A 25,794-nucleotide genomic window follows, 5' to 3' on the forward strand; every position below is an offset into this window, starting at 1 on the left:
TGCATTCCACAACCAAAGGAAGTATAGAACAACCAAAGAATCAAAATATGCAGGGTTGGGCTTGTCGCTCTGTGGTTAGAGCGCTCGCTGAGCACTCGGGTGACCCTGGGGTCAATCTGTGCATTGCATGAAGTGATGTGATGCCTGCCCTTGGTCTTGATCCTAAGCACTTGGAGGAGGAGGTCGGAGGACCAGGAATTCAAGGTCATCTTCAGCCTGGGTTGTGTGTGTATCCCTTGTTATAACGTGTGTGTGTGTGTATTAAGTTATATGTAATATGCAATATGTGTTGTTTCTGGGTTTTTTTGCTATGGAAATTTCAAACATGGGCAAGAGGAGACAGTGCTTTAACGTCGTCTCTACGGCAATCCCAATTCCATCCACCTCCCTCGATATTTTGGAGTAAGTTGCAGACTGCCAGCTCCATCACTAGCTAAATACGCATCTCTAAAATTCAGGTCAGCTTTTCCTTCTAAAGACCACAATGCCATGGTAAGGCTTTTAAAGGATACAGTTTTGCTTAAGAGCAACTATCAATAGCCAAAGTCCCAGTCTTTTATCCTTTCCCTCTGAATTGCTTCTTAGTAAATTTCTGTTTTCCCTGTAATTCGAGCAGCAGGTGCCCTCATCCGGCCCCATGGGTGGGCGGGGCCTGGGCTCCGGTTCCGTCAGCGACACTGGGTCCCACCCCGGTTGCCTAGGCGACAAAGGCTGCTTCCTCTAGCGGTAATATGGCTGGGTCGTCGGGAGCGACCCCAGGGGCGATGACCCCAGTGACTCCAGCAGGCAGCACAGCTGACTCTGAGGTATGCACCCCCTTCCTGTCCCGGACTGGGTCCTCGATTAATGCCGAGGTTACAAGTTGTCAAGGCCACAGTCACCAGGAAGGCAGTCACCTGCTAGTTGCCTGTCGGTCAGGGAACCGCTCTGAAACTCATTACACACCCTGGGGGCTTACACTGGAAAGTTCCATGCTTGCACAGCCTCACAACCATGCAAATAGTCAACTAAAACCAAAAGCAAAAACAAAAAATCAGTAATCTCTGATCTTAAAGAGGACCAGTCCCTTTCTGTAAGTGCCACTGATTTCGTGAAAGGCTGTTGTTGTGATCTGAGTGGCTCTGTCTTAGCCTCTGTTGTCACCAGGCCCTTTGCCAAGAGACAGGACCAAAAGACCCGGAACTGAGCATCTGTTTCAGTCCCGGGCTCCCTGGTTCATCATAAACTTGTCCTTGGTGTACCAGGGACCTCTTGTATAAGGTCTGTCCCCGTTAAAGCCCCCCTCCTAGCACCAAGTCTCAATAGGAGTGGGGGAGGCATTAAGTCATTTTGCCCATAGGCTTAATATCTTGAAGGTCTATTTTTATTGTATTTTTACTTATTTGTGAGTGGGTGACTGGTTGGGTGGATAAAAGCCTGAATGCCATTCGTTGTTCAGTGTGGAGGTCAGAGGACCATTTGGTGTGTCCATGTGGGTCCCCATGATGAAGCTCAGGTCTTCAGCCTTGGCAGCCAGTGCCATGGTGCTGTGCTGAGATTTTTAACCACAAGCGAATCAAATAAGCCATGTGTGAAATTTTTTTTAACGTTTAAATCTCCTCACTGAGTCTATCAAATACTGTTTCTAGGATGTTATTTTTCCTTCCTTTGTTAACAACTCCGAGGACTGAATAATGAAGTGTTAATTAACATGGCTTTGTTCAGCCTCCGTATTAGTCTAAACAACACCATTTGCACAGAAGATAAGTGCTCGGTGCAGTCTCCGCAGTCAGGAAGCGCAAAACCAATAATTTCACGTCTTCCTCTCTGACAAGCAAGCCAGTCCCTCCTTCAGGTTCCCCAATACTGCAGGCAGACCGCTAAGCCTCCAGGCTCTCCTATGAGCCTTTTAAAATAAAATTATTATACGTTAAATGCACATTTTGATATGATAAACTGGGTTCCAAGCCCATCCCTTCCTTGTGACCGCTCATGTAAGTTAACATAATTTTAAAACCAGCACAGGAAACTTTCCCATTAAATTTTGTGTCGTTTGAGCATATACAAGAACTTTGAAGACTGTATAGACTCCTTGTACACAGATTGCCATACCAGTGGGTATAATGTCCTCTCTCTAAAAATAGCTAGTAATTTCAAGTTTAATGAATTGGTATTTAAAAATACGTATGTGTATGTATGTACATATATGTGTGTATATGTATATATATATTTCAATAGCTCAATCATTTTGTTATTAAGTAACTGAAGATATCCAGTTGTAACATGGGTTCACTTAGCAGTACTCCTTGGCTAACAGTTAACATACGGAAAGGTGGACTCTCCATATTTCAACCCTATAAAACAGTTATAGGACCCGCCATCTGGGCTGTCTGGGGACTTTGAGGTTAGAAAGAAAACACAGCAAAAGACACCTTTGTGCTTTATACCGAGGCTGCTGAGGAAAAGACCCTTGGATCAGATTGCTTGTAGAGCTGACCCCTCACGGTTATCCACGTTAGGCTTTCTTTCCTGGTAAATTCTGAATCTAAACTGAATCAGGCAGAAGACCAGCTAGATATCCAAGGCATGCAAGAATGAAATGTTTATTTTTGAGAGAAGCCAAGTCAATCAGACATAAAACGTAAGCATTTGAACGCCCATGGTTCCCCATGTGTTGGCGATGGACGGCATCTAGAATAAAAAGAGGTGTCCCAGTCACACAGGAGGTGCTCAAGCAATGGCAGCAGTACATTAATGCCACAGGCAGCCTGCCAGGCACCAGATGAGGTGGTCTCTGAGACTCCAGTCTATGCTGAGCAGAGGGCATGGGGCACAGAACCAGGGAAGCAGACTTTGTGATGCTTCCATGAGCTCTGCTTGCCAGCTTTCGAACTATGAAATCCAGTTTCCCTCCGTGATATGGGACAAAAGACCTCCTTTTGAAATACAAGACTAGACTTTCAGCCTTTGCCTGTCTGACTGTACAAGGACAAAAGGAAACAAGTAACAAAACTCAAAAGGAAAGGTCCTCTATGTATAGACCTGTGTGGATATAGTTTATAAATAAATACCTGATTCAAATTCCACAGCCTCCTGGCCAGCTGGTTCATAAATTGACTTGCTTAGTCACTTCGAAAAGGTTAATTAATTAGTATTCTTCAAAGTAATATGGTTTAGCTCACATCAGAGAGCTAAAGGGAATGAACATGCTTCTGTTCCAATCACCTTTGCTGAATATGATTTTTTTTATATTTATTTGTTTGTTTGTTTGACTTGTCGAGGCAGGGTATCTCTGGGTAGTAATCCTGGCTGTCCTGCAGCTCTCTTTGTAGACCAGGCTGGCCTCAAACTCACAGAGATCCACCTGCCTTTACCTCCTGAGTGCTGGAATTAAAGGCCTGGTTCTGAATATGATTCTTTTTTTTAAACAATTATTTTTTAAATATTTATTATGTATACAATGTTCTGTCTGTGTGTGTGCCTGCAGGCCAGAAGAAGGCACGAGACCTCATTACAGATGACTGTGAGCCACCATGTGGTTGCTGGGAATTGAACTCAGGACCTTTGGAAGAGCAGGCAATGCTCTTAACCGCTGAGCCATCTCTCCAGCCCTTGTGAATATGATTCTTAATGTGTTTTTAACGGGCTGTGAACCCACTGCCTCTGGGAATCCACTAGGATGCCGACATTACCTTATAAGGGAAGACACTGATGTCCATAGCAGAGACCATCAACATGTCCGTCTATGCTAGGTGGTCCTCTAAAATGTTAGAAAATACACCCTGTTGGTAACGATAAAATTCGGGCTCAACTTTAAGAGTTAACCTCTAAATTTCTGCATTCTCAGTATTATTCAGAAGTTAATACATGAGACAGGGTGTCTTACTAGGATGTGGCTCTCATCACTTCCCCAAGACCAAACCTCCCTACTGTTGAGACCCTTTAATACAGTTCCTCATGTTGTGACCCCCACAACCATGAAATTATTTTCGTTGCTACTTCATAACTGCAATTTTGCTACTGTTGTGAATCTTGATGTAAATACTTGTGGAGTTAGAAGTCTTTCAAGGGGGTCGAGACCCCCAGGCTGAGAATCGCTGTTCTAGGCTCTCTGGCTGTGGAGCCTCAGGGATCTGCCCATCTCAATCTCTGGGGTTGTTAAAGTATACCTCCTAGCTGGCTTTTCATGTGAGTTTTGGGGATCTAAACTTAGGGTGCAGTGACTGTGTGGCCAGATAGGCATCTCCCCAGGCCATCTCCCCAGCCCTCAGGCTGTCAAGGTTAGATCCTTTCCTTATCTGCCTTTATATCTAGTTTGCGACGGTCCCTTTTACTGCCTTAACTTCTCCCAGCTGTCTGTATCCTCCCCTAAGAACGCAAAAGTTACCCTTGTAAAGTTCTAGGGAAAACCCCACTGGGGTTCAGAATTGTCTTCGCATTACATTCATTGTGTGAGAGGAATTTCATTTCTTGAATTTAAAGGAGCTTCTAATAAATTTCTTTTATCTTTTGTCATCCTTCAAGTTCTGACAAAGTTTTAGGATTTGGTTATAATTCTTATGCCTTTATTATATTCTGAGCAAAGTATAATTTAATCAAGTTTTGGGGCATTTCCATTTCTAATTAGTTTCTCAAGAAGAGAAAAGAAACTGGCTTTGTGTATTTATGCTATGTATAGCCATTTTACCCAGTTTCTGAGCTGGATGTTAGTACAATGTCAGCCTTCTTAAGGACACTATGATGTAATCTTCCAATAAAGGCCTCTTTGTTCCTTTGTGTCTACTGCTTAAGCTGCCTATTTCGTTTTCTTATCTTCTAACCGTAATAGAGGAGAAAGACTCCCATGTTGACTTGCAGTAAGGTTGCTAGTTGGGGCCCCATCTCCAGTTCTTGGTTCTATAGCATTGACTACTATCCCACCATTTGGCACGATGGTGGCTGTTGGTTTTGGAGACAATCTGTCCAGCTCAGTTTTTTTTTTCCTGTTTATATTTCCATGTATATTGCTGCTGAGTTTAGGAAGGTACCTGCTGGGTCTTTACATAACAGGCACAGAATGTGTGTTGAATTCGACAAAAACTCATGGCCCCTCTTGTAGTGATGGTGCTGTCCAGGTGATGGGCCGTTGTCCTTGAATTGTTGTGGACTCACGTTCACGAGATCTATTTTAAACTCTGACCACAGCCCAAGTTCATTAGTGATTTGGGTTTCTATATTCGCTTATTCTCCTTGTGCTTCTTTGGGTTCTATGCACATTCTTGATGGGCAGCTTTTTAAGAAACTGAACTCTGTCTTTTCCTTTTTTTTTTTGGAGGGGTGGAAGGAATGTTGATATTTTGAGACAAGGGTTTCTCTGTGTAGCCCTGGCTGTCCTGGAACTCACTCTGTAGTCCAGTCGGACTTTGAACTCACAGAGCTCCACCTGCCTCTGCCTCGAGAGTGCTGGAATCAAAGGCGTGCGCCACAAGTGCCCAAACAAAACCAAACTAAACCTGAATTCTTAATAGCCTAAAGTTATTAACCTAGATTTCGATTAAATTTAGAATTTCAAGGACAATACCACATGGGCAAATTGACTGTGCAAAAGGTAGACTCCAGTTTGGATCCTGTTTGGTCAAATCAGTTTTCTCCCTTCTCCCTGCTAAGTTTTAACAATTTATATTTCCTAGAAAAGCATCCCTTTCCTGGTATTTTCTAACGTTCTGCCCCCTGCTGCGGCAGACACTCACTTCCTTTATCCTCTAATTGTACTTACCAGAGAGCCGCCTTTCTGGTCATATATTTAAGTAGCTAACTATTTTACTTCTTTTTTTTTGTTCCCTTAATTACATTTTTTCTCTTAAAAATAATTGGTTTCTGAGACCTGTAGAAAGATTACGATGAGGGAGGTGAGGGCCTGTCCGGCTTAGCATCTAAGATATGCTAGTACCTGTCGATCCGGAGAGGTGATGCTTCAAAGAAATGCACTTGATAAAACCAAAGTGGGTGCAAGACATAATATAATGGATCAAATTTTAAATAAAGACAGCATCAATATCCCTGATTTCTCTTTTGCCTCTGACTCCAATACCGTTCAGTACAGCACTATTCCTAAATTTATTTATTTTTAGGTTTGAGAAGGGAAAAACTCTTTCAAAACATGGCATTTGTGGACAAGTTCATGTTTCTTCTGACATTGAAAACCCTCTTTCCTAATAAGGCAAATCTGTTGTATTTCCTTTAACGAAGCTTCTTAGAGGCTCTCCTACATGAAGTACTAACAGCCACGGGTGCAGACATGTTCCTAAAAGCCCCGTGTTCTAGGGACAAAGTGTCTCTACAAGTGTGGAGTGTTCCGATGACATTAGAGGAAGAGAAATCAGACAAAAGGTTATCTGGTAAATAACAGGATGCTTAAAATATTGGTTTGGAATCGACGCTAAAGTCCAGCAGGAGGCAGGATGCAGTGAGCTAACAGGGCAGCGGCATAGCCACACAGGTGCCAAGCAGGAGACACGGCGGCACAGAAAGCCCAGACACAGGTGGGCCGTTTTAGCCTGTTATGAATTGCCGTCATATCTGTACGCCTTAGAGATCAGAACATACGCACTGAAAGATCAAATGCTTTTAGTCACTTAATACACTTTCAAGTGCAAGGCAGCATAGAAATTAAAAAAGGAAGAAAGAAAGGAGGGGGAAGGAGGCTTCATTTGAGGTAGGTGCAGAAATATGCATTTTTCAAAATGCTGCTATTCCTATCACTAATACTAATAAAAAAAGGCAAGCTCTTTTATGCTGAAGAATGATTTCCTCAAACCCCCAAATTTCACTGAAAACAGTGGCGCTGATGGCGAGCATCGCTGCCAGAGCTCTGACTGTCAAAGCCCTGATGATATTAGATTCCCTTTCACGGAGTCCCGTGTCATCTGATTCTTCTCTATCCAGAATTTTTCTTTTCAAGTAAATTGATCTGTATGTCAGTATCGGTCACGTTCCGTGTACTTCTTTCTCGCTCCGACTCATCGTGCGGTTGGTCCTGTGAGTACCCAAACACAGAAAAAAAAAATGATCTTTTAAAGTCTGAATCCAAACTTGAGATCAAACGAGTTGTCTTGAGTTGTAAAATTAATCAGCAGTCCAACCACGACCTTCTGTGCGGCTCCTCTAAGCTCCCAGTTCTTCAATACACCCCGAGCAGCCGTGCCGTCATGGGATAAAGATGAAACTCAGCCATCCCTTAGCAACCCATGTTGACTCAGCAGAGTTTGGAAAATTCCAAGCAGAAAGGAAGACAGGCACGTGTCTGAGGCACTCAGGGCCTAAAAAAATTGTCAGTAGAGGAACAAGTGCAATTTAGTGCTAATAAAGGGAGTGCATAGCCAAAACACACTTAAGCAAACAGAACACCGTGTCTCTGACTAAAATGCTGTCTTTCCACGCAAACCCATCCATTTGATTGGGTTTAGAAGTATCTGAGAGGCCAGCATGTGCAAAGTATATATGCTAGATGCTAAAAATGTCACATCTAATCAATCCTATGACCTAGTTGAATTTAATTTGCTCATCCTGTATTAACCATGTAGCATCAGCCAGTCTAATATGAAGCTATAAACACTGAACCAATAGTGATCGTGTTAGCTTTGAAATTTTCCCTTAGGAAGCAGTGGGACCGGGGCTGTAGATGAGTGAGCGAGGTGCTTGTGTAGCAGACAGAAAGGCCTGGACTTGAGCTCCAGCACCAACCAGCCTTCGGTGGTGCACAGTTGGAATCCCAGCCTTGGGAAGTAGAGGCAGGAGGATCAGACATCCTCTGCTGTAGAGTGGGCTCCGGGCCGTCTTGAGAGAGGCGGGAAAGGACATGATAATTGCGAGGTAGCCGGGTTATTAGCTACAGTCCTTTTACATAGCGGATCCTCTCATGGGAATAGGTCAATCCCTGGTTGGTGAATTGAAATGCCTTCACCTGTGCCCATCCCCCCCAGCACGCACACACACACACACACACACACACAGTTCCCGACAAGCTTTGGTCCCTGTGCAGCTGGCTCTCATCTCCACTTCCGTTTTGATGCTCAACCCTTCCTACTGTAAACTGGGACAGTCTCGTCCATTAGCCGACATCTTTAAACGTGACCTCCCCGACTCTGTCATTTCTAACTAATGAGTAAATGTTTGCACCCAGCTCTGCACTGCCAACCCCCACCGTTGAAAGAGGGCGTGTGTCAGTCACTGTGAAAGGAGCTGAGCCACCTGTCTCCGAGCTCCCAACCGTCCATCAAAAGTGTGTTCTAAGAATCCGTTTTCTTTAAACCTGTCCTCCGCATCCTTTCATTTCCCGTTTTCCTCCTCTGCCACAGGACGCAACTGTATCCTGCCATTTAGCTGCTCAGAAATGTCACGCTACCTGTACTGGTGACAGAGAACTCCCTAGCTCGCCATTCCTCCACTGGCCAGGGTCTAACAGCGCTGATTCCACACACAGTTGTCCTGCTTTGTCAGCCTTCGGGGGGGTATTCGTCGTCTTCTTAGACTGCCGACTTCCCGCAACACTGCAGTGCACACAGCCGACCAGACTCCACCTCCTTCCTGGCACCTGTCCTGGACACCGCTGGGAATTGCTCACTCGGGGCTCTGGTTATGTCAGTCCTGAAAGGCCATTCTCCGTGAGGTCCATTCACATCCCCGTCCTTGTCTTTGCTTGGAGTCTGAATGTCCCCACTTCATACAGCTCATGTGTTATGTTCTTTCTCCTTTGAAATATTCCTTTCTGTTGTTTGAGAATTTCCTAGTGTATACAATGTGCTCCGTTCAACACCACCCCTATCTTTGTCCCCACCATGTCGGTCTCATGTGTTAGTCACCTTTACTACACAAGCACCTCAGTCAGTGAGCTACAGCATCAATCCTGCTGCTTTCTAAAGGAAAATTCCAAAGCTAACACAATCACTATTGGCTCAGTTTTTATAATTTAATATTAAATTCTTATACTGATGTTGTGCTATGTGGACATAAGTTTCTCTCCTGCCCAGTTCCTCAGCCATTCAGTCTCAAAGAAACACACAGAGGTTTATATTAATTATAAACTGTTTGGCCTTTTAGCTCAGGCTTATTATTAACTAGTTTTCACAACCCATAATTCTTGTCTCTGTTTAGCAACATGGCTTGGTACCTTTTCCCAGTAATGCATTCTCATCTTGCTTCCTCTGCATCTGGCTTGTGACTGACTCTCTCTGCCTTTCCTCTTCTCAGAATTCTCTTAGTCCAGTAGCCCCACCTATACCTCCTGCCTGGCTACTGGCCAATCGGTGTTTAATTAAACTAATACAAGAAACAAATCTTTACAGTGTAAAAGAAGATCATCCCATAGCAGCACTATTGACATAGGATGAGTAAATTAAGGACTTGGTGTTGAGCTCCTGGAGGTGACCAAATCTCTTCCAGCCTTTACCCTCTCTTGAGCCTGCAATTCAAGGGAAAAATTGTAGACAATCAGTGTCTGCTGAATTGCAGAGCAGCCCTTGGTTCTGCACATGCCCCAGGATAGACTGCCTAACTGTGTGACTTCTCAGTGGAGAGCCACCACCACATGACAAGAGAAAAGAAAAACTGAGAATTTTATGTCATTGGAGGTAGGTATGCAAAATATACGAATCAGGTAACTCATTCTTTTCTGTTTTGTTTTTAATAGAAAAACACTGAACTCCAAGAGAATGAAAAGATCCTGTCTCAAGATTTTCTCTCAATTGACCAGATCACTGACCTGCTAAAAGAGGGGGACATAAGTGTAATTCAAGAGTAAGGACTCTAGAATTTTAGTCAAGTTTAATCAGTTCTAGGTCTTCATTGCATCTGTTAATGTTGACCAAGAGCCGCCTGGATCTAGCATGTGCCCTCCTCTGTCTTTCATCTCTTCCATTCATGAAGCTGTCACTATGTCCAATAATCCAAGAGGCATCCTTTTGTAACACTAATTATGTTAATATAATATAGCAAATATGTTAATAGCATCGATAGTCAGTTAGGGTCTTCTCTTAGTTTGGGTTGCTATTGCTGTGATCAATCACCATGAGGAAGCAGGATGGTGGTGGCACACACCTTTAATTCCAGTACTTGGAAAAGATGCAGTTGAATCTCTGTGAGTTTGAGGCCAGCCTGGTTTACAGAGCAAGTTCTAGGACAGTCAGAGCTACACAGAGAAACCCTGTCTCAAATAAACAAACAAGAAGAGGAGGAGGAGGAGGAGGAGGAGGAGGAGGAGAAGGAGGAGGAGGAAAAGGGTACCATGACAACATGGTAAAACTAAAACTTGGGGAGGAAAGGGTTTATTTAGTTTACACTTCTACATCACTGTTCATTAAAGGAAGTTAGGACAGGAACTCACACAGAGCAGGAACCTACAGGCAGGAACTGATGCAGAGGCCATGGAGGAGTGCTGCTTCCTGGCTTGCTCACCATGACTTGCTTAGCCTGCCTTCTTATAGAACCCAGAACCACCAACCCAGGGGTGGCCCCACACACCATGGGCTGGGTCCTCCCCCATCAATAATTTTAAGATTATTCCCTATAGACTTGCCTGCAGCCCGGTCTTATGGAAGCATTTTCTTAACTGAGGTTTCCTCCTCTCAGATGACTGTAGCTTGTGTCAAGTTGACATAAAACTATCCAGCAGTTATGATATTGTAAGTTCTGCATGCTAGCCATTTGCCAGTAATAGTTATGGGGAAAAAATGATGCTAAGCTCTAGACTCTTATGGCATATGTTGTTTTAAATGTAGGTAGGAGTGAATTTGCTACAATAATTCTAACATCCTTCTATGAGGGCTAGTGTGTTGTGAGGACCCATACCTTGACATCTGGTCTTTGCAAACCAGTACTCAGGACACAGGCAAGGTGGCACAGGCCATAATGAACACATAGACAGTGACTCCTTCAGTGGTGACAACAGACAGATCTTACAAATGCTATGGCACTGAAGTGGTTTGCTCTGAGAAGGAGCTATGGTGGATGTCCTGGATAGAAGAGGAGTCTAAGAAGGCTCATCAGGAGCAGGCAAACAGCAAAGACAGTTTTTTCCCAAGATGCACTTCACTTCCAGTGCTTTCACAGAGAAGTGATAGCAACGACTGGGCCTAAATGTCTAGCATCTGCAGCTCTCTGAGAGTCAGTCAGAGAATTAAAAATTCCCACACATTTTTAAATGATTTTTCATAACACTTTTTTTTTACCATATCTACATAAATAGTTAGTGGGAATTCCTATCCGTAGCATAGGGATTGATGAAAAAAAAAGCAAAAAGAAAAACAAAATAAAATGTGTATCACAGATGGATTGCCATGCCTGAGTTTGAGCCCTGTCCTACATAGTAAAATGAACTCCAGAAAGTTCTCCAACCTCAGTACTTGTGCTACAGTGTGCAGACACCCTCACACACAACCATACACACACAGGGTAAGCAAATAAAATCCAGACAATTTTAATAATTGATTTAAAATAATCTCTCATGGTATTAATAAGATTCATAGTGATTTTGTGTAAAAGGTTTTTCCCACTTGTGGGTCACTATATGAAAATGGTCTTTGCCGTGCATAGCAATACTCAGTACTGAGAGCAATACAAAGCAATGGATATATATTTCATCCAGCTTCCAGTTTACTTGTAATAACTAGTAAGTAAAATGTCAACATTAAAAATACTAAACATCTAGTTTTTAAAAGTAATTAATATTAAATAAAATGTTAGTTTCTAGAACGGTGCATTTTTCCAGCCTACGTTGTACTGTGGTTATGTGCCCTACCTTATCGAACACAATTTCTTTTCAATTATTGGCTGTCCTTCGTTGTTAAATATCCAAATTCAGAAAAAACTTATAAGCACCAGGAAGACGTATATGGAACAAAGCACGGGACACAGCCAGTGCCACAAGAGTCTGAGAAGGACTGGGAGAAGCAACATAGCCAAGGAGAGAAGCATAGGCTGACTGCAAGTTCACAAGAGTCTGAGAAGGACTGGGAGAAGCAACATAGCCAGGGAGAGAAGCATAGACTGGCTGCAAGTTCACAGCCAGCCGAGCTTTCAAAGTACATCTGGAACAACCAGGGCCACCTGGCTAGATACAAAGACACAAACAAAACCAAAGGAACACAGCACAAAACTTAGCAGCATAGGTAATACATGAAGTAGCTGTGTCTAAAGCAGGTCTCCAGTGACGCGGATGATCATGGGAAGCGATCAGATGCCAAGTTTTAGGACAGTGTTATCCTAGGAGCCGTTTTCTTGAAACTTTCCTGTGTTTTAAAATATAACCTCTCTAACAATAATCTACATATATTTGCAGTCATTTTCAATTTAAAACAGCATTATTGTGATGGTTATATATTTTTCAAAAAGACAGCAGTATAATTTAATTATCCTCTCCTGAGTGACCAAAATAGTCCCAGATCATGCAGTTTAGAGAGCTATAAACCTACTTAAATAAATTATAACAGATCATCATATTTCCCTACATTTCATAATTATGAACTTTTTCTCTGTATCAACGGGCAACCCTAGAAACACGAAGGATTATTCAAAATACATTTTGAAATAGACTTCACATGCCTGGTGTTCTTTTCATGACTTTCTAATGTATGCTTTCGATAATAATTTATTTATATACAACTCGGCAGTACTTACAAATCTACTCCAAAGTTTCATTTCAAGAAGACAAAAGAGGTCTGCAGAAATGGCTCAGTGGTTAAGAGCAAAGGCTGTTTTTGCAGAGGACCTGGGTTTGATTCCCATCACCCCCATGGCAGATAACAACCATCCAGGGAATCAGGTGCCATCTTCCAGCCTCCTCAGGTACCAGGCACACAAATGGTACCCAGACATACATATGAGCAGAACACCCATACAAATAAAATTTTAAAAGAATACAATCTTTAAAAGTGGTAGAGGCTAGTTAAAAATAACTATAAACACAGAAGTAACACCGAGCCTTGGTTTTGCTAGATTGTATTTTTGGAAACCAAGTCTGACTCTTGTCACCCAGGCTGGCCTCAACTGAAGGGAATGCTCCTGCCTCAATGTCTCAAGTGCTACGAGTTGTGCACTACCACACCAGGTCTCTCTTCTAATAACCTTCTGTAGCCAGGCTTCTCTGAGTGGCTCAGCTGGTCTGCAGAGTTAGTTTCTCCAAGCCGATGCACTTCAGAAGGAGAATGCATTCCGAGTTCTAGAACATGAAGGAATTATGATATAGTTTTGCTGACACTGTTGATGAGGCAAAACCTCACCTCTGGCTGTGTCACAGTGTCCTGACATGCCTCTTTGTGTGCATTAGCCCGTTCTACAGTTGTGTGCTCTCTTCTCCCTCTCTCTCTCTCTCTCTCCTCTTTCTCCCTTCCTCTCTCTCTCTCTCTCTCTCTCTCTCTCTCTCTCTCTCTCTCTCTCTCTCCTCTCTCCCCCTTCCTCCCTCCCTCCCTCTCTCTCTTTCTCTCTCTCTCTCCCTTCCTCCCCCCTCTCTCTCCTCTCTCTCTCCCTCTCCTCTCCTCTCCTCTTCTCTCTCTCTCTCTCCTCTCTCTCTCTCTCTCTCTCTCTCTCTCTCTCTCTCTCTCTCTCACTCTTCTCTCTCTCTCTCTCTCTCTCTCTCTCTCTCTCTCTCTCTTTCTCCTCTCTCTCCAAACTGGTCAGTAAAAGACTCAGACAATGTTACAGCTGGCAATGTCTTGCACTAAATAACTCCTTTGCAGTGGAATGATGGGGAAAGAATAGAAACCATCAAGTTAATACTCAGCCCCAAGGGTCAAGTCAAGGGAGGGAGTCCACTGGCAGTAGGGAAAGGGAGAAAGGGGGAGGGTGTCAGCCAATGCTGAGGTGGGGGAATTCAGGGAGTGGTCACCAAAATGTGCTTGAAAAAGTTGTTGTGTTCATTCAAAGAAAATAGTGGAAAAAATAAAAATAAGTAACAAAGACCATGTACAGGTATTCAGGTCAAATATTTACCCAGAGTGCAGGTGGCAGATGAGGAGAAAGTTTAAAGAAAACTCAACAGCAGTGAGAGAAATGTTAACCAAAAGCTCATGATTAAAGGCTGAATCAATTCCGCAAACCAGGAGATTAAAGAGCTGGTAAGATATGTACATAAAGAAACCCTTGGAGCTAAAAGAAGACGCTAAGCATAAAGAACTAAGTTAATGTGAAATCTGCTTTGCCAAAAATGAAGTCAGTGACAACAGAAGATAAATGTAAGGAAACTCGTAGTGGGGTGTGTGTGATAACACGGTGGGTGGAAGGGGATCAGGCTACACATCTCACATCAGCAACCAGAAGAGAATGAAACTTCGTGTAACACAGGCTTGGCCTTTCCTGTTTCAGTGGAACGAAACTTCAAGCATTTCTTTATGTCTAGAGTAAGGTGACCCAGGGACAACGAGCAGGCAGGCCTCTCGTAGTTCCCTGTCAGGCATGGGCAGCAGCTCTCTGAGGACCAGGCAAGTCATCCCAACCTGGTTTGTAGAAAGAATGTGATTTCAGGATCACAATCTAGCAGGGATTGTTTAGGACATTTTTAATACAAGGAACTCAAAAAAACTCAGTGTCCTGTGGTTTATTTGAAAAATTGACCTATCACCTCAGGAAAGATTAATCAATTCATTGATGCATCTAACGGAACAATAAGAAGAAAGCTGTTAAAGAGAATTGTGATCTAGAAAACAAAAATAAGAAAATAAATTTAAAAATTCCTGGCAGTGAGAACAAGATTCATTTGAAATTAAAATAAAGGCAAACAGGATAATTATAAACTAGAACAACTATTCTAGAACATTCTGGTAAAAATAAGAATGTGTGTGAGGGGGAAATAACCCAATTTCTACCTTTCACAGAAATAAAACTGAATTTCAGAATGCTTTCTAAAACTGTACCCCAAATACAAAGGGTCAGTAGTTCTGGTGACACCAAAGCTCTTAGAAAATCATTTGTAAAACCACATAATAGGGGTTGGGGAGATAGTTCAGTGGGCGAAGTGCTTACTGCGCAGGCGTGGTGACTGGAATTCGGAGTCCCAGCAACCATGTAAAAGATGTGCAGTCATGACGGCTGCCTATAATCCCGGCACTGGGAGGCAGACAGTGGATCCCAGGGCAAGCTGGCACTTTTAAGTGGAGGCAGATACATAAATACTCTATGTATACACAAACACACACACACATAGATACATATAATGTCACTATCAAACTCAATATTATGAAACCAACCTGCCCCTAAGTCTCCTGTTAAGTGATATTTTAGATAAAGATTACAAGATGGCTGCCAATAGCAATCATAGCTACTTATTTATGACTCTGTTTGATTTTTGCACAATGGAAGAAAAGCTAACTCGTACTTGTGAGTTAACAAGGTAATAAGACACCTACAAAAAAGCTCTTCCCTTAGGCCAGTTTTCTAGGCTTAACAACAGCGTGTGCCATGGTAGGAAGGGGAGAAGCAACGAAGGGGTTGCTTAAAAACCATCAGACCTCACGTAGGGTTTGTGGTGTCTCCTAATAGCACTGCATTTGTGTTGGGCATTGATTTGTTACACACATGTCAAAGGACATTTTAGCATCTAAATTTGTTTTAATTATCACTTGTTTGAAACCGGTGAAGGACCAGGGCTCTGCTTTTGAAGATGGTGAAGTGAATTTGCCACACATACCATCTCCCAAGTCATCCTGAGAAATCACATATTAGCAACAAGAAAAACCAATTAAGCCTTTGTCAAGAAAAGAGAATGCAGAAGACCCAAGCCACGAGCTTTGAAGGTGATCCCCACAACTGGATGTGCAGGAGCCAGTCTGAGGGAGATACACACAGCTGTGGGCTTTAGGACGAAGGAAAAATACAGGATACCTCCTGGAGAAAACTCTAGATGTTATGCTATGAATCCCCATTTGAAGTGTAGGACCTTGGTGTGCAGGAATGGGGTACACATACCTGTTTTACAGACCATTTATGTCACAGTAAAATGAGTCTATATCTTTTCTTATTTCACTAATCCAAACAGACATAAACGTTAGAAGAATTGACAGAAATTAACTACACACAGGAAATGCCTATGAGTTGGCTATCAGGACAGAGGAAGTACCAACGAGTTTGTATCACGGCACCGGAAGTGTCTACTAGTGTCGATATAATCACTCAGGGAGTGTCTGTTTGTACATAGGCAGGTCTCACATCCAGCTCATTTGCTGCAAGCAGCTATCCCCTGTTTAAAGGTAACACATGAAAACTATGCCTGCAGAGACAGTGACAGAGCAAAGACCAGGACAGGAGCAGGACAAAGACACTGACTGTCAGAAAAATGTGAACAGAGACACACAGAAAATACAGGCTAATGCTGTATTTTTTTTTTCAAACTTATGGAGCAAAAGCAACAACCACACAGAACAGACTTATAGCAGCTGGGGGAAGAGATGATGGACAAGCAAAGGCGAGAAATAGTAGAAGAAAAATATTGAGAAAGAAAGACGTTAAGAGGAACTCAGGGAAGAAATAAGTGTTTAACCCATCCTGAGAGAGAAGAAGTAAGAAGAAATAGACTTAGAGAAAAAAAAAGGATGTTTGGAAAAAATTAAATGTACCTGACAGAAAGCCAATGAAACGGGCACAAGCTGTTTCCTTTGCAGAGAGAGAAGGATATTTAACAACCTGTTTTCAGAAACAGATCAAACGTAATCAGTAAATTGTTTCGTAGAGAAATCCTGGCTGGAGGTGCGACTGAATTGGGAGGAAGAGCGCTCACTTTGAACGCCTGCCTCTAATCCCAGCCATAGCAATGGAGTTTGGGCATTGGGATCAGGAGTTCAAGGTGGTCTTTGGCAGCATGGCAAGTTCCAGACTAGCCTGAGCTACCTGAGGGCCTACCACACACACACACACACACACACACACACACACACACACACACACAAAGAAGGGGGTGTTGAACTTTAAATTTCAGGCGGAAAAAATACCAGGTATTGAACATGTAAGAAGTGGAGACAGAAAAAAAAGAATTGAGGGGCAGGGGGAACACCTTCTCATTCATCCCCTGCCACACTTCTTCTTCCTTCCCTCCTCCCCTTTTCCTGTCATCTGTGGGTCCTGATAGGACTGAACACTTTATGGTGAGATGCATTCTAGAATTTTCATTGAACTTGTTGCTTTCAAGACTTCTCAGAACTGTTTTCAGTATTTAATCTCATTTAATGTCTGCCTTTTTTGGTTGTTGTTACAGGAAAATGAGCGTATTTCTGAATTTCAAAAATCTCCAGACTTGCTTAAGAGACGCCATTCTCTTGGACTACTATGTGTCCGGGTTCTTTTGGGCCAAAGAAATGGACTTTTCCCTCGACCAATATTCAAAATTTATGACCCTGCTGGACATGTTACTGCATAATCTTCAAAGTAAGCCCAGTCCCCCTTTGTTGTTTTAAAGGGAAGAAATGTAGTCTGTGTAAATTAATATTTCAAAGCCAAGATGCTTGCTTCATTGTGGTTCCTTTAATAAGAACTGCGGGTTTGTTTCCTGGATACAACAGGGACAGCTCATTTCACACTGAATGGTAAATCCTCAAAGAATTCCTAGTAAGACTAAGGCTCTCTTTGTTGATTCGCCAAAGTTATTCTAATTAGTATTCCCCGCACCAATCACACTCAAAATATCTTAGGATACTCTGATATTTTTGCAATTTTTCCATATACCTGAAACTATGTTGAAATCCAAATATCCTTTAGTCTATCTTAAAAGTAGACTACTTTGTAGTCTATTTTTTAAAGGGAAAAACTGGGAAGCCTTCTGTGTATTGTATGAAAAGACTCCATATCAGCAGAGTAAAAGAACATAAAGAAATATTTCATGAAAACTTTTGTTTATAAAAGATAAAAAAGAGTGTATATTTTTATTTATATGCATACAGGAAAGCAAAAGAATACAGGAAAAAATATGAATTGTCTGTGAAGCCAGGCATGGAGGCACACACTAGAACCCTAGTATTTGGGATCTGGGGAGGTTTGAGGGGAAGAGTCTAAAGATGAATCTAACACACAGCAAGAATGGGTCTTATTTTAAAAAAAAAAAAAGAAGAAGAAGAAGAACAAAAACCTTCTGGGGAGGATGTGGAAACTGGGGTGTGAGCTGTAGGGGCTGAAGGAAGCCTTTTCAGGCTAGATCTGCATATAAAGCAAAACTTGAATGCTTCGGTCACACGAAAATTAAAGTTCCAAAGAATGTTTGATGTAGCTGTCCAAAGCTTTGCAACTTCTGAGCAGAGCATTCACAGACAAAAGAGCACAGAAGGCCAGAAGGCAGACGCTTTCGAGAGCTTCCCAGTCCAAATTTGAGTGAATATTTCTGTTTTACACCTTTCTCACACCTCCCAGCCTCCCAGTGGCCTTCAGTTGAGCTTTGTGTGGTTGGTGTCAGTTCAAGCCCACACTTCTGACCCGTGGAGCAGGCTTCATGCAGCTAAATCAGGAGAAGTGGATGCGGCGAAGCAAACAAGTCCATGTAAACATCTGGGAAGAAAACAAGCCTTTAATTCCAGCACTCAGGAGGCAGAGACAGGTGGATCTCTGTGAGTTCGAGGCCAGCCTGGTCTACAGAGTAGGTTCCAGGACAGGCTACAAAGCTACAAAGAAACCTTGTCTTGGAAAACAAAAATAACAACAACAACAACAACAACAACAGAAAGAGAGAGAGAGAGAGAGAGAGAGAGAGAGAGAGAGAGAGAGAGAGAGAGAGAGAGAAAGACCCTCTCAAGTCATTCGATGGAATTAGAGTGTGAACAAAGAGACACACTCAGCTGGTTTACACAGCAAGGAGGTAAAGTGTGTTCACAGCTAAACCAGGGGACCATGGGATCCTGAAGACAAAGTCAACACCATAGCTCCAGCCACAGAGCACAGCCCGGGTTTGTGGTTGTCAAGCCCAGCCCACTTTTGGACAGCTGGGCTTCTGACCAAGATGTTCTGCAGAGAGCCCACCTCAGATCAAACAGGATCATCTCAAAGATACGCACTTCGGAGACTTTATCTTTAGAGCATGCTCTTTCTTTTATGGTTTGTACCCACTGAAGACAGAAAATATTTCTGAAAAAAAAACACTTCTATTCAACAAGTTCAGATTTTTCATTCTTGTCAGCATTTCCTGAACAATAGACCACAGCAAATAATTTCTGCAGTATTACTCAGAGAGAGAGAGAGTGAGAGAGGACCAAGATTCAGAGGGATTCAGTTAATTCCTTGACATGAGGTCCCCTCAGCAAACAAGGGTCTCTCCTTCTGATGCCACATCCAACATGGCTTGCATGGGGCAAAACCTAGAACAAACAACTAAGATAATTCATTGGAAACCAGCACACAGTAAAACGCTAGAACCCAGTGCACATGTGATAGATGAGAAACAACACAGCCTATGTTCATATATAGTAGACCAGAAATGGGCACATGAAAGGAAGGCATGTATGTAAAGGAACATGGGTATGTGCTAGGAAGGCACATATGTAAAGGATCAGAAACAGGTAGATGACTGGAAGGACACATGTGTAAAGGGACAGAAAGCACCACACAGTACAAGCAGCACATACAGAACAGGCTCGAAGCTGGTTCTCGGGAGAAATAGTACATGTATAATTGATGAAAATGTGGTACACCGCAGAAACAGCACATTCATAGTAGAATCCAAGCTGGCGCACACTAAAGCGGTGTCGGAATCATCAAGTAAAAAGAGCACACACATAGACTAGCTGTCCCCAGGTTTCTGTGCAGCTCCCATTTGCCTGCTGCAAGCACGCCATCATTTTGGATGCAGGTGTTCTTGTTTGAAGACAAAATGGCGAGACCAGCGACCTAGCTGGCAAGTGCCTTTACCTGATTTCATCCCAGGTTTTCTAACTAGCTACAAATCTAGTCTTTTTCCTCACCTGAGTTTGCATTTGGTTTAGTCCCTCCCAGTCTGGTCACTGCACTTGTGGGACTTCATTTAGCTAAGAAAAGGGGTAACCCCTGCACTTTTGAAAGTAATCATCACTAGCAAGGCAGGAAGCGCTCCAAAAACAGTCTAAGGAGTCAGCCGTAAAGCCACAGTCATATAAACAGACGCATTCTGTGTTTGATAACCATAGTGCCATCCAGAATTCAGATCAGCAGTCTAAATAAGCCTTTCTCTTCATCTCAGATTAATGAGTTTGGTTTTTCTATTATGAGTTGCGCTCCTCGGACTCATTTTTCCTTCCCAAATTCCCCTCACCTGTGGGGGTTATTTTTAAGGCTTATTGTGAAAAGAGGAATGCACAGTTGTCGTGTTTTACCTGGGGTGACAAAAGGCCCTTGACCTGCAGTTGTGTGTGACTCGTGTGATAACCATGACCTATAGGAGGACCCTGAAATTTTACTCCTACCTACCGACAAACCAAGAGAGACATGAAATGAATAAAATGTAAAATTAAATATGGAAAATCTGAAAATATCCATATAGTTGACTCCTATCAAAAATCTTCCGGCCAAGTTGTTCACATGGCAACAGCCATGTGTTGCCAAGAGACAGGGGATTCTACTCACTGGCCTTCCACACCCAAGTTCAGCACCAATGTCCACAGTGACTGAACCCACGATCTGGGTCTCCTCGCCACTTACAGTGGCCAGATTTTCTCTAATTTTATACACCTCTCTTTTTTCCCCCTTAAAATATGCTTTAAAAATTTCCTTTCCATTTAAAATAGATATTGGTGGTTTTGCTTTTTTCAACTGGAAACAAGCTGTCCCGCCCACCATGTATATATAAGGTGATAATGATCGGTAGACCAACCACTACTAATCATCCGAAAAGCAATTATTAACTTGTTGTAGAGAAACAAAGAGCTTAGCCATTTTTCCCCTTAGACGCTGGGCAAGGGGAATCTGGGCACATTTAGGACCTCCTAGACTCTCATATTCCCACAGCAGCTATCGCAATAACGGAAAGGCTTTCTGGCTTTGTTTTCAGCGCTCCATATGTCCTTAGAGGACAGCATCAAGTGGCTCGGGGAAGTGATGGCGGAAATTGGACCAAACCGTTCACTGAAGAACGAGGGGTTACACGTCTTTGATGTCAGAGAAGCCAATGCCATCATCGATTACTTGAAAATCAGGTAGGACTTGTATCCGTCCCGTTTATCTTTTGCTTCGTGTCCTATAGGAAACACCTATAAAAGATCACCTAGACTTTAGTCAGTTCAGATGGGTGTAGAATCTGTGCAACCTCTACTCAATCAGCAGATAGCAGCTGGGCTGCGGAGACGGTCTGAGAGAAAAGGTGCTTGCCACCAAGCTCGGATGAGCCGCGTCCCATGCCTGGGAACCACAGAGTAGAAGGAAAGAATCGACTAACTCCCCCAAGCAGCTGATGGTCACACGGCAGTGGCACAGGTGCACCCCTGGAATACAAATGAATTTTCTTAAGGGAGAGAATTCTGCCTTCGTAAAGAGGATTCCTGAGTGGCACTTTGACTTCCTCTGGCCTGGGGACTTCCCTGAGTCTGGAACTAACAGCATTTTATGAACAGAATTAAACCCAGGTGTAATGGATTCAAGAAGCTACATTTACATTTTAAAGAGTACCATTCATTTCCACTTAGGAGTTGATTCTGCATGATTTGTGTTTGCACTGAAAGAGCTACAAGTCCTCACAGCAGAGGTCTTTATTCCTAGGGGCAGGGGAAGCTAAAGCACTAAGGCGTGAGTTCAAAGTCATCCTAAGCAAATTACTGAGACCTTGCCTCAAGAGTATTCACAAAAAGGACTCAGAATGTAGCTCCTTGGTAAAGTGTTTGTCCCTGCCAACCATGAGGTTGTGTGCTCAATCCCTGGCACAGAAAAAAAAAGAAAGAAGAGAATCACATACTTCATCAAATCTATTCAATACTCTAAGCTCTAAGATATTTTGAACTAGTAACCAGTTTAACTAGTTATTAAGTCTTACTTTCTACTTACAAAATGATTGTGGATGGAGAGAAAGTATTTTTCTACCGTGATTCTTCATCATTGTAGCAAGAAACTTGTCTCATTTTTTTTTGCCTATGTATATATAGTGTGTATGTGTGCTTGCTAATACAGGGACACACATATGTATGAGGGTACACATGTGTGCAAATGTGTCTGAAGGCTCAAAATTGGCCTCAGGTATCTTCCTCAGTTGCTCCCCGCTTCCTTTATTGAGACAGAATCTCTCACTTGAGCCCAGAGCCCCTCCGATTCAGTGAATTCAGCTAGCCAAATTGTCCCGAGGAAACTCTGTCTCCACCTTCTGAGCAGTGGGATCAGTGGTGGTCTACCACGCCCATGAGACATTTATATGGGTGCTGGGGACCTGAACTTTGGTCCTCAGGTATGCACACCGAGTGCTGAGCCATCTCCCAGCCTAAAATCTGCCTTACGGTGTCTTCCACAAAGTATGGTTGAGAGGCATGCCTCTCTCCAAAGAGACAATTTTCAGACTCCACAAATCCCGGGACACCAGTGGGTGAAAGTCCGCCTCTACCTAACTACGCCTTCCTGCACAGTCTCTTCGCTCTCCCTTTTCAACTGTGTCTCCATGACTTCCCAGCATTACAAGTTAGCATCCTTCAAAACAGAGGGCTACCCAATGTCCTACACAGGTCAAGACCTACTTGGCAAAGGTCCTGGGGTTGTCTGGGAACATTATAAACAATAATGTGTTTAATACGATGAAGCTGATATACTGATTTCTGGTGTGGCTTAATAATGGCATGGGATACAGTACTTTTTATAAGGTAGCATCTAATACAATGGGATTCTTTTAGTAGAAACCATGCTTCCTAGTCTGTGAATCTCACTGAAAGCCTGACAAGTTTCCATAGCTTTTAGAGCAAGACATGTTCCTCCAGCAGGAGGAAGAGGAGGAAATGGACAGAAATCTAACCTCCATTCCCTCCCATCTCCCCCCCCCCACACACACACACTCACTGCCAAAGCCTGGGGACATGAGTTCAGATTCTTAGAACCCACGAAAAGCCAGGTGTGCCTGTAAGCCCAGGACTGACTCATAGGGAGTTAGGAGGTGCTGGGAGAAGCTCTTGGCCCAGGCAGCAGTGAACAGGAAGGATCACATTCCAGAACAAGGTGAAAAAAGCAAAGCAGAGATCAACATAGAGGTTGTCCAGCCACCTCCACCACCCACCATGCAATGCATACACCTGAACACATACACACACACACATACATACTCACACACACATACTCACGCATGCACACACATGAACAAGCACATGAAAATCTGTGCCTTGAGGTCCTTCTGCACCTTAGGGCCTGAGATTCATTCCCTGGACAGGGGAGGTCAACCACGCACATTTGCTCTGACTTCCTTCTTCATCCACACATGTCCACATGCTGGTCTGCTCAGGCAGGACACAGCTTTGCAGCTGAGCCGTAAGCCCAGGTTTAGAATGCAAATGGAGGTCCCATAGCTAACCAGAGCATCAAAGCTTCCACGCATGCCACGATGTCCCTTTCCTGGCAGCGAGGGACAAGCTCCCTTCCCTGTCTCATCTCTCCAGGCCATGTTCATCAGTGTGCATCTTAACAGCTCCACATGCCCCATCTTAGATCACCTAATAAAAAGAATATTTAAAGAGATTAGTTAAATACAGAAAATCCAGATGTAATGCTGTTAAATCTCCACGTTGTGATTGTGGAGTAGCTACGCATTTAAATATAGTTATTAGACAAAGGATGAAGTCTCAGTGATTAGGAAATCTGGAACTGATAATGAAGCTGTAGGAGCCTTTCTACAACTGTGCAGAATCCCACGTGAGTTCACACATAGAAACTCAGTAGCAGTGAAATTACCCAACATATTCACTTCAACGATTATTAAGTTTTAGAAAGATGAAGACAGCTAAACTATGTGTGCTTCAGTTTAGCCTGGAAAGTCTGTTGATCCAACCACTGAAAGCCACACTTAAGAGACCAAGTTTTCAACCATGGCCCATAGCATGTGCATTCCATGACTATTACTGGAGAGGTGTGAACCAATGGCTGCTCACCCTCCAGAGAACAGACAGACAGACAGACCAAACAAATAATTCTGCCCACATCTAGTTTAGTGAAATAATGAGTTTATTAGAATTATTTCCAGGAGCATGGGTAAGCTGAACCATCCCTGCTGCCACGACCAGCAAGGGTGACAACTCATGAAAGCCACATCCTTCAAGCCCCCCGCAGAATGTGACAGGTAGATTTACCAGTGACTTGCCCCTCTCCTGTGACTGCTTCTTATTGCTTATACAAGTTTGGAGAGGGGCCTCTGAATCTTGTCATCTTCTGGGCTTCTTGAGCCCCTGGTTTCAGGGTCTCTTCAGCCATGTATTGTCAATCCTAAGTCTTGTAAAAACTCTCCTTCGAGGAAGGAATGTGGCCGTCAGGAGGAAATAGTCATGCAATAATACAAAACTTAACTTGTCAATAACATTACATTTCTTCAGATACGTTCACTTTAGTTTAAGTGCTATATTTATACCTGTGGTCAGGAAGCACTGCTACCAAAGTTTCTTCTCAACGTGAATACGGGTGCTAGCCCGCTGTAAGAAAATCAGCCTTATCCCCACTTTGTGCCAAACAATGTGTGACACCAGGCCAGACAGCTCGGACTGTTTTTATTCCATCTTGCTTCAAGGTCTAACCTAAGAGGTGGATAACATCATCTAAACGCTTGAGTCAGACAGAAGTCCAATGAAGGCTATAGCAACTGCATTCCCATGGTTGAACCATCAGCTGATTCTCAGATGAGACACCTATTATCTCCCTGAAGAAGCTGGCGGGTGCAGAGAGACAGAGAGGGAACTTGGCCTGTCCCTCAGGAAGTGTCCCCCTTAGGCATCTTCCCCTGGGTACACATCCTGGTACTGGTCCCAGTCCTGCCTCCCTACTGCATCTTTGACCATCGTATCCAAGTCAAGGATGCTGTTTGCATTGCAAAAGCTCCCTCTTGGCAGCCAGAGGACAGCCCCATCACTCTACATATCGAGGGCGCAGGGGCTGGAAGATGATGATGTTCCAGAGTGGAAACGTGTTACCCTATATTCCGTGTCTAGCACAAGATGGACAAAGTGGTGCTTTTTTCTAGTTCATTTACAGGTTAGCAAGTGGATCCCAGGATAGCAGGCTGGTCCCCAAATATGGCCTTCCTTTGATTTGTATAACCCCAAATCAGCTATTGTCGGTGTGATAGTTTTGACCCCACAGTTTTCTCTAGGTCACCAATAGAAAAGAGAAGAACGCTGGATTTATTTTTCTTCTGTTATTTATCAGACGTCGCTAATCTTCCTGTGTTTTTCCAGCCAGCAGATCAAAGCAATGTCAAAAGCTAAGTTAGCCTTGTGAATGTTGATGAGAAAATCAGGTATTCAGTGGCTGCAGAGAAGAAAGGAAACTTGACTGGGCCCACACAGCCACTACTCTTTAATGGATTGAGCTCCCAGGGAGGCTCCACCGCTAATGTAACTCAGAGGGGCCCAGCTGCCTGAGGATTTCTCCATTGATTTCAAATGAATTGAAACTTTGATCCATTACCGCATCCAGGAGAAGCCATTATTACAGATGCTCTGTAGCTACATTCTTGCAAATGTTAATTTCTCAGTTATATTAAAATCAATTTTCTTAAATAGCAGAAGGCACCAGTGTGAAAGAGAACCACTAAGACCTTTTTTTTTTGTTCTTGGGCGTTTTGCTGTATTATGAGTCTATTAATTTTCCCAACCAGCAGGATGAGAATTAGAAAAATTCAAATATTACCACAAACAGGATATTAGAAATCAGCCCTTCGGTAACATTTTTAACTCT

General features: G+C 43.1%; 1 protein-coding gene across 2 annotated transcripts in view; it reads left to right on the forward strand.

Moving 5' to 3' along the window:
- Nucleotides 1-707: 707 nt before the first annotated feature.
- Nucleotides 708-25,794, forward strand: part of Cabcoco1 (ciliary associated calcium binding coiled-coil 1) — a 100,356-nt gene continuing 75,269 nt past the window's right edge. The window contains exons 1-4 of one of the 2 annotated variants that reach the window (XM_075978851.1): nucleotides 708-806; nucleotides 9,647-9,753; nucleotides 17,195-17,364; nucleotides 20,942-21,086. In XM_075978851.1, coding sequence (XP_075834966.1) covers nucleotides 732-806; nucleotides 9,647-9,753; nucleotides 17,195-17,364; nucleotides 20,942-21,086 — 497 coding nt within the window. In that variant the 5' untranslated portion in view covers nucleotides 708-731. The remainder of the gene's footprint in view (nucleotides 807-9,646; nucleotides 9,754-17,194; nucleotides 17,365-20,941; nucleotides 21,087-25,794) is intronic. The other variant, XM_075978852.1, reaches the window with a different exon arrangement.

The sequence above is a fragment of the Microtus pennsylvanicus genome, chromosome 7 (genome assembly GCF_037038515.1).
Source record: "Microtus pennsylvanicus isolate mMicPen1 chromosome 7, mMicPen1.hap1, whole genome shotgun sequence".
In the NCBI taxonomy this organism is placed as follows: domain Eukaryota; kingdom Metazoa; phylum Chordata; class Mammalia; order Rodentia; family Cricetidae; genus Microtus; species Microtus pennsylvanicus.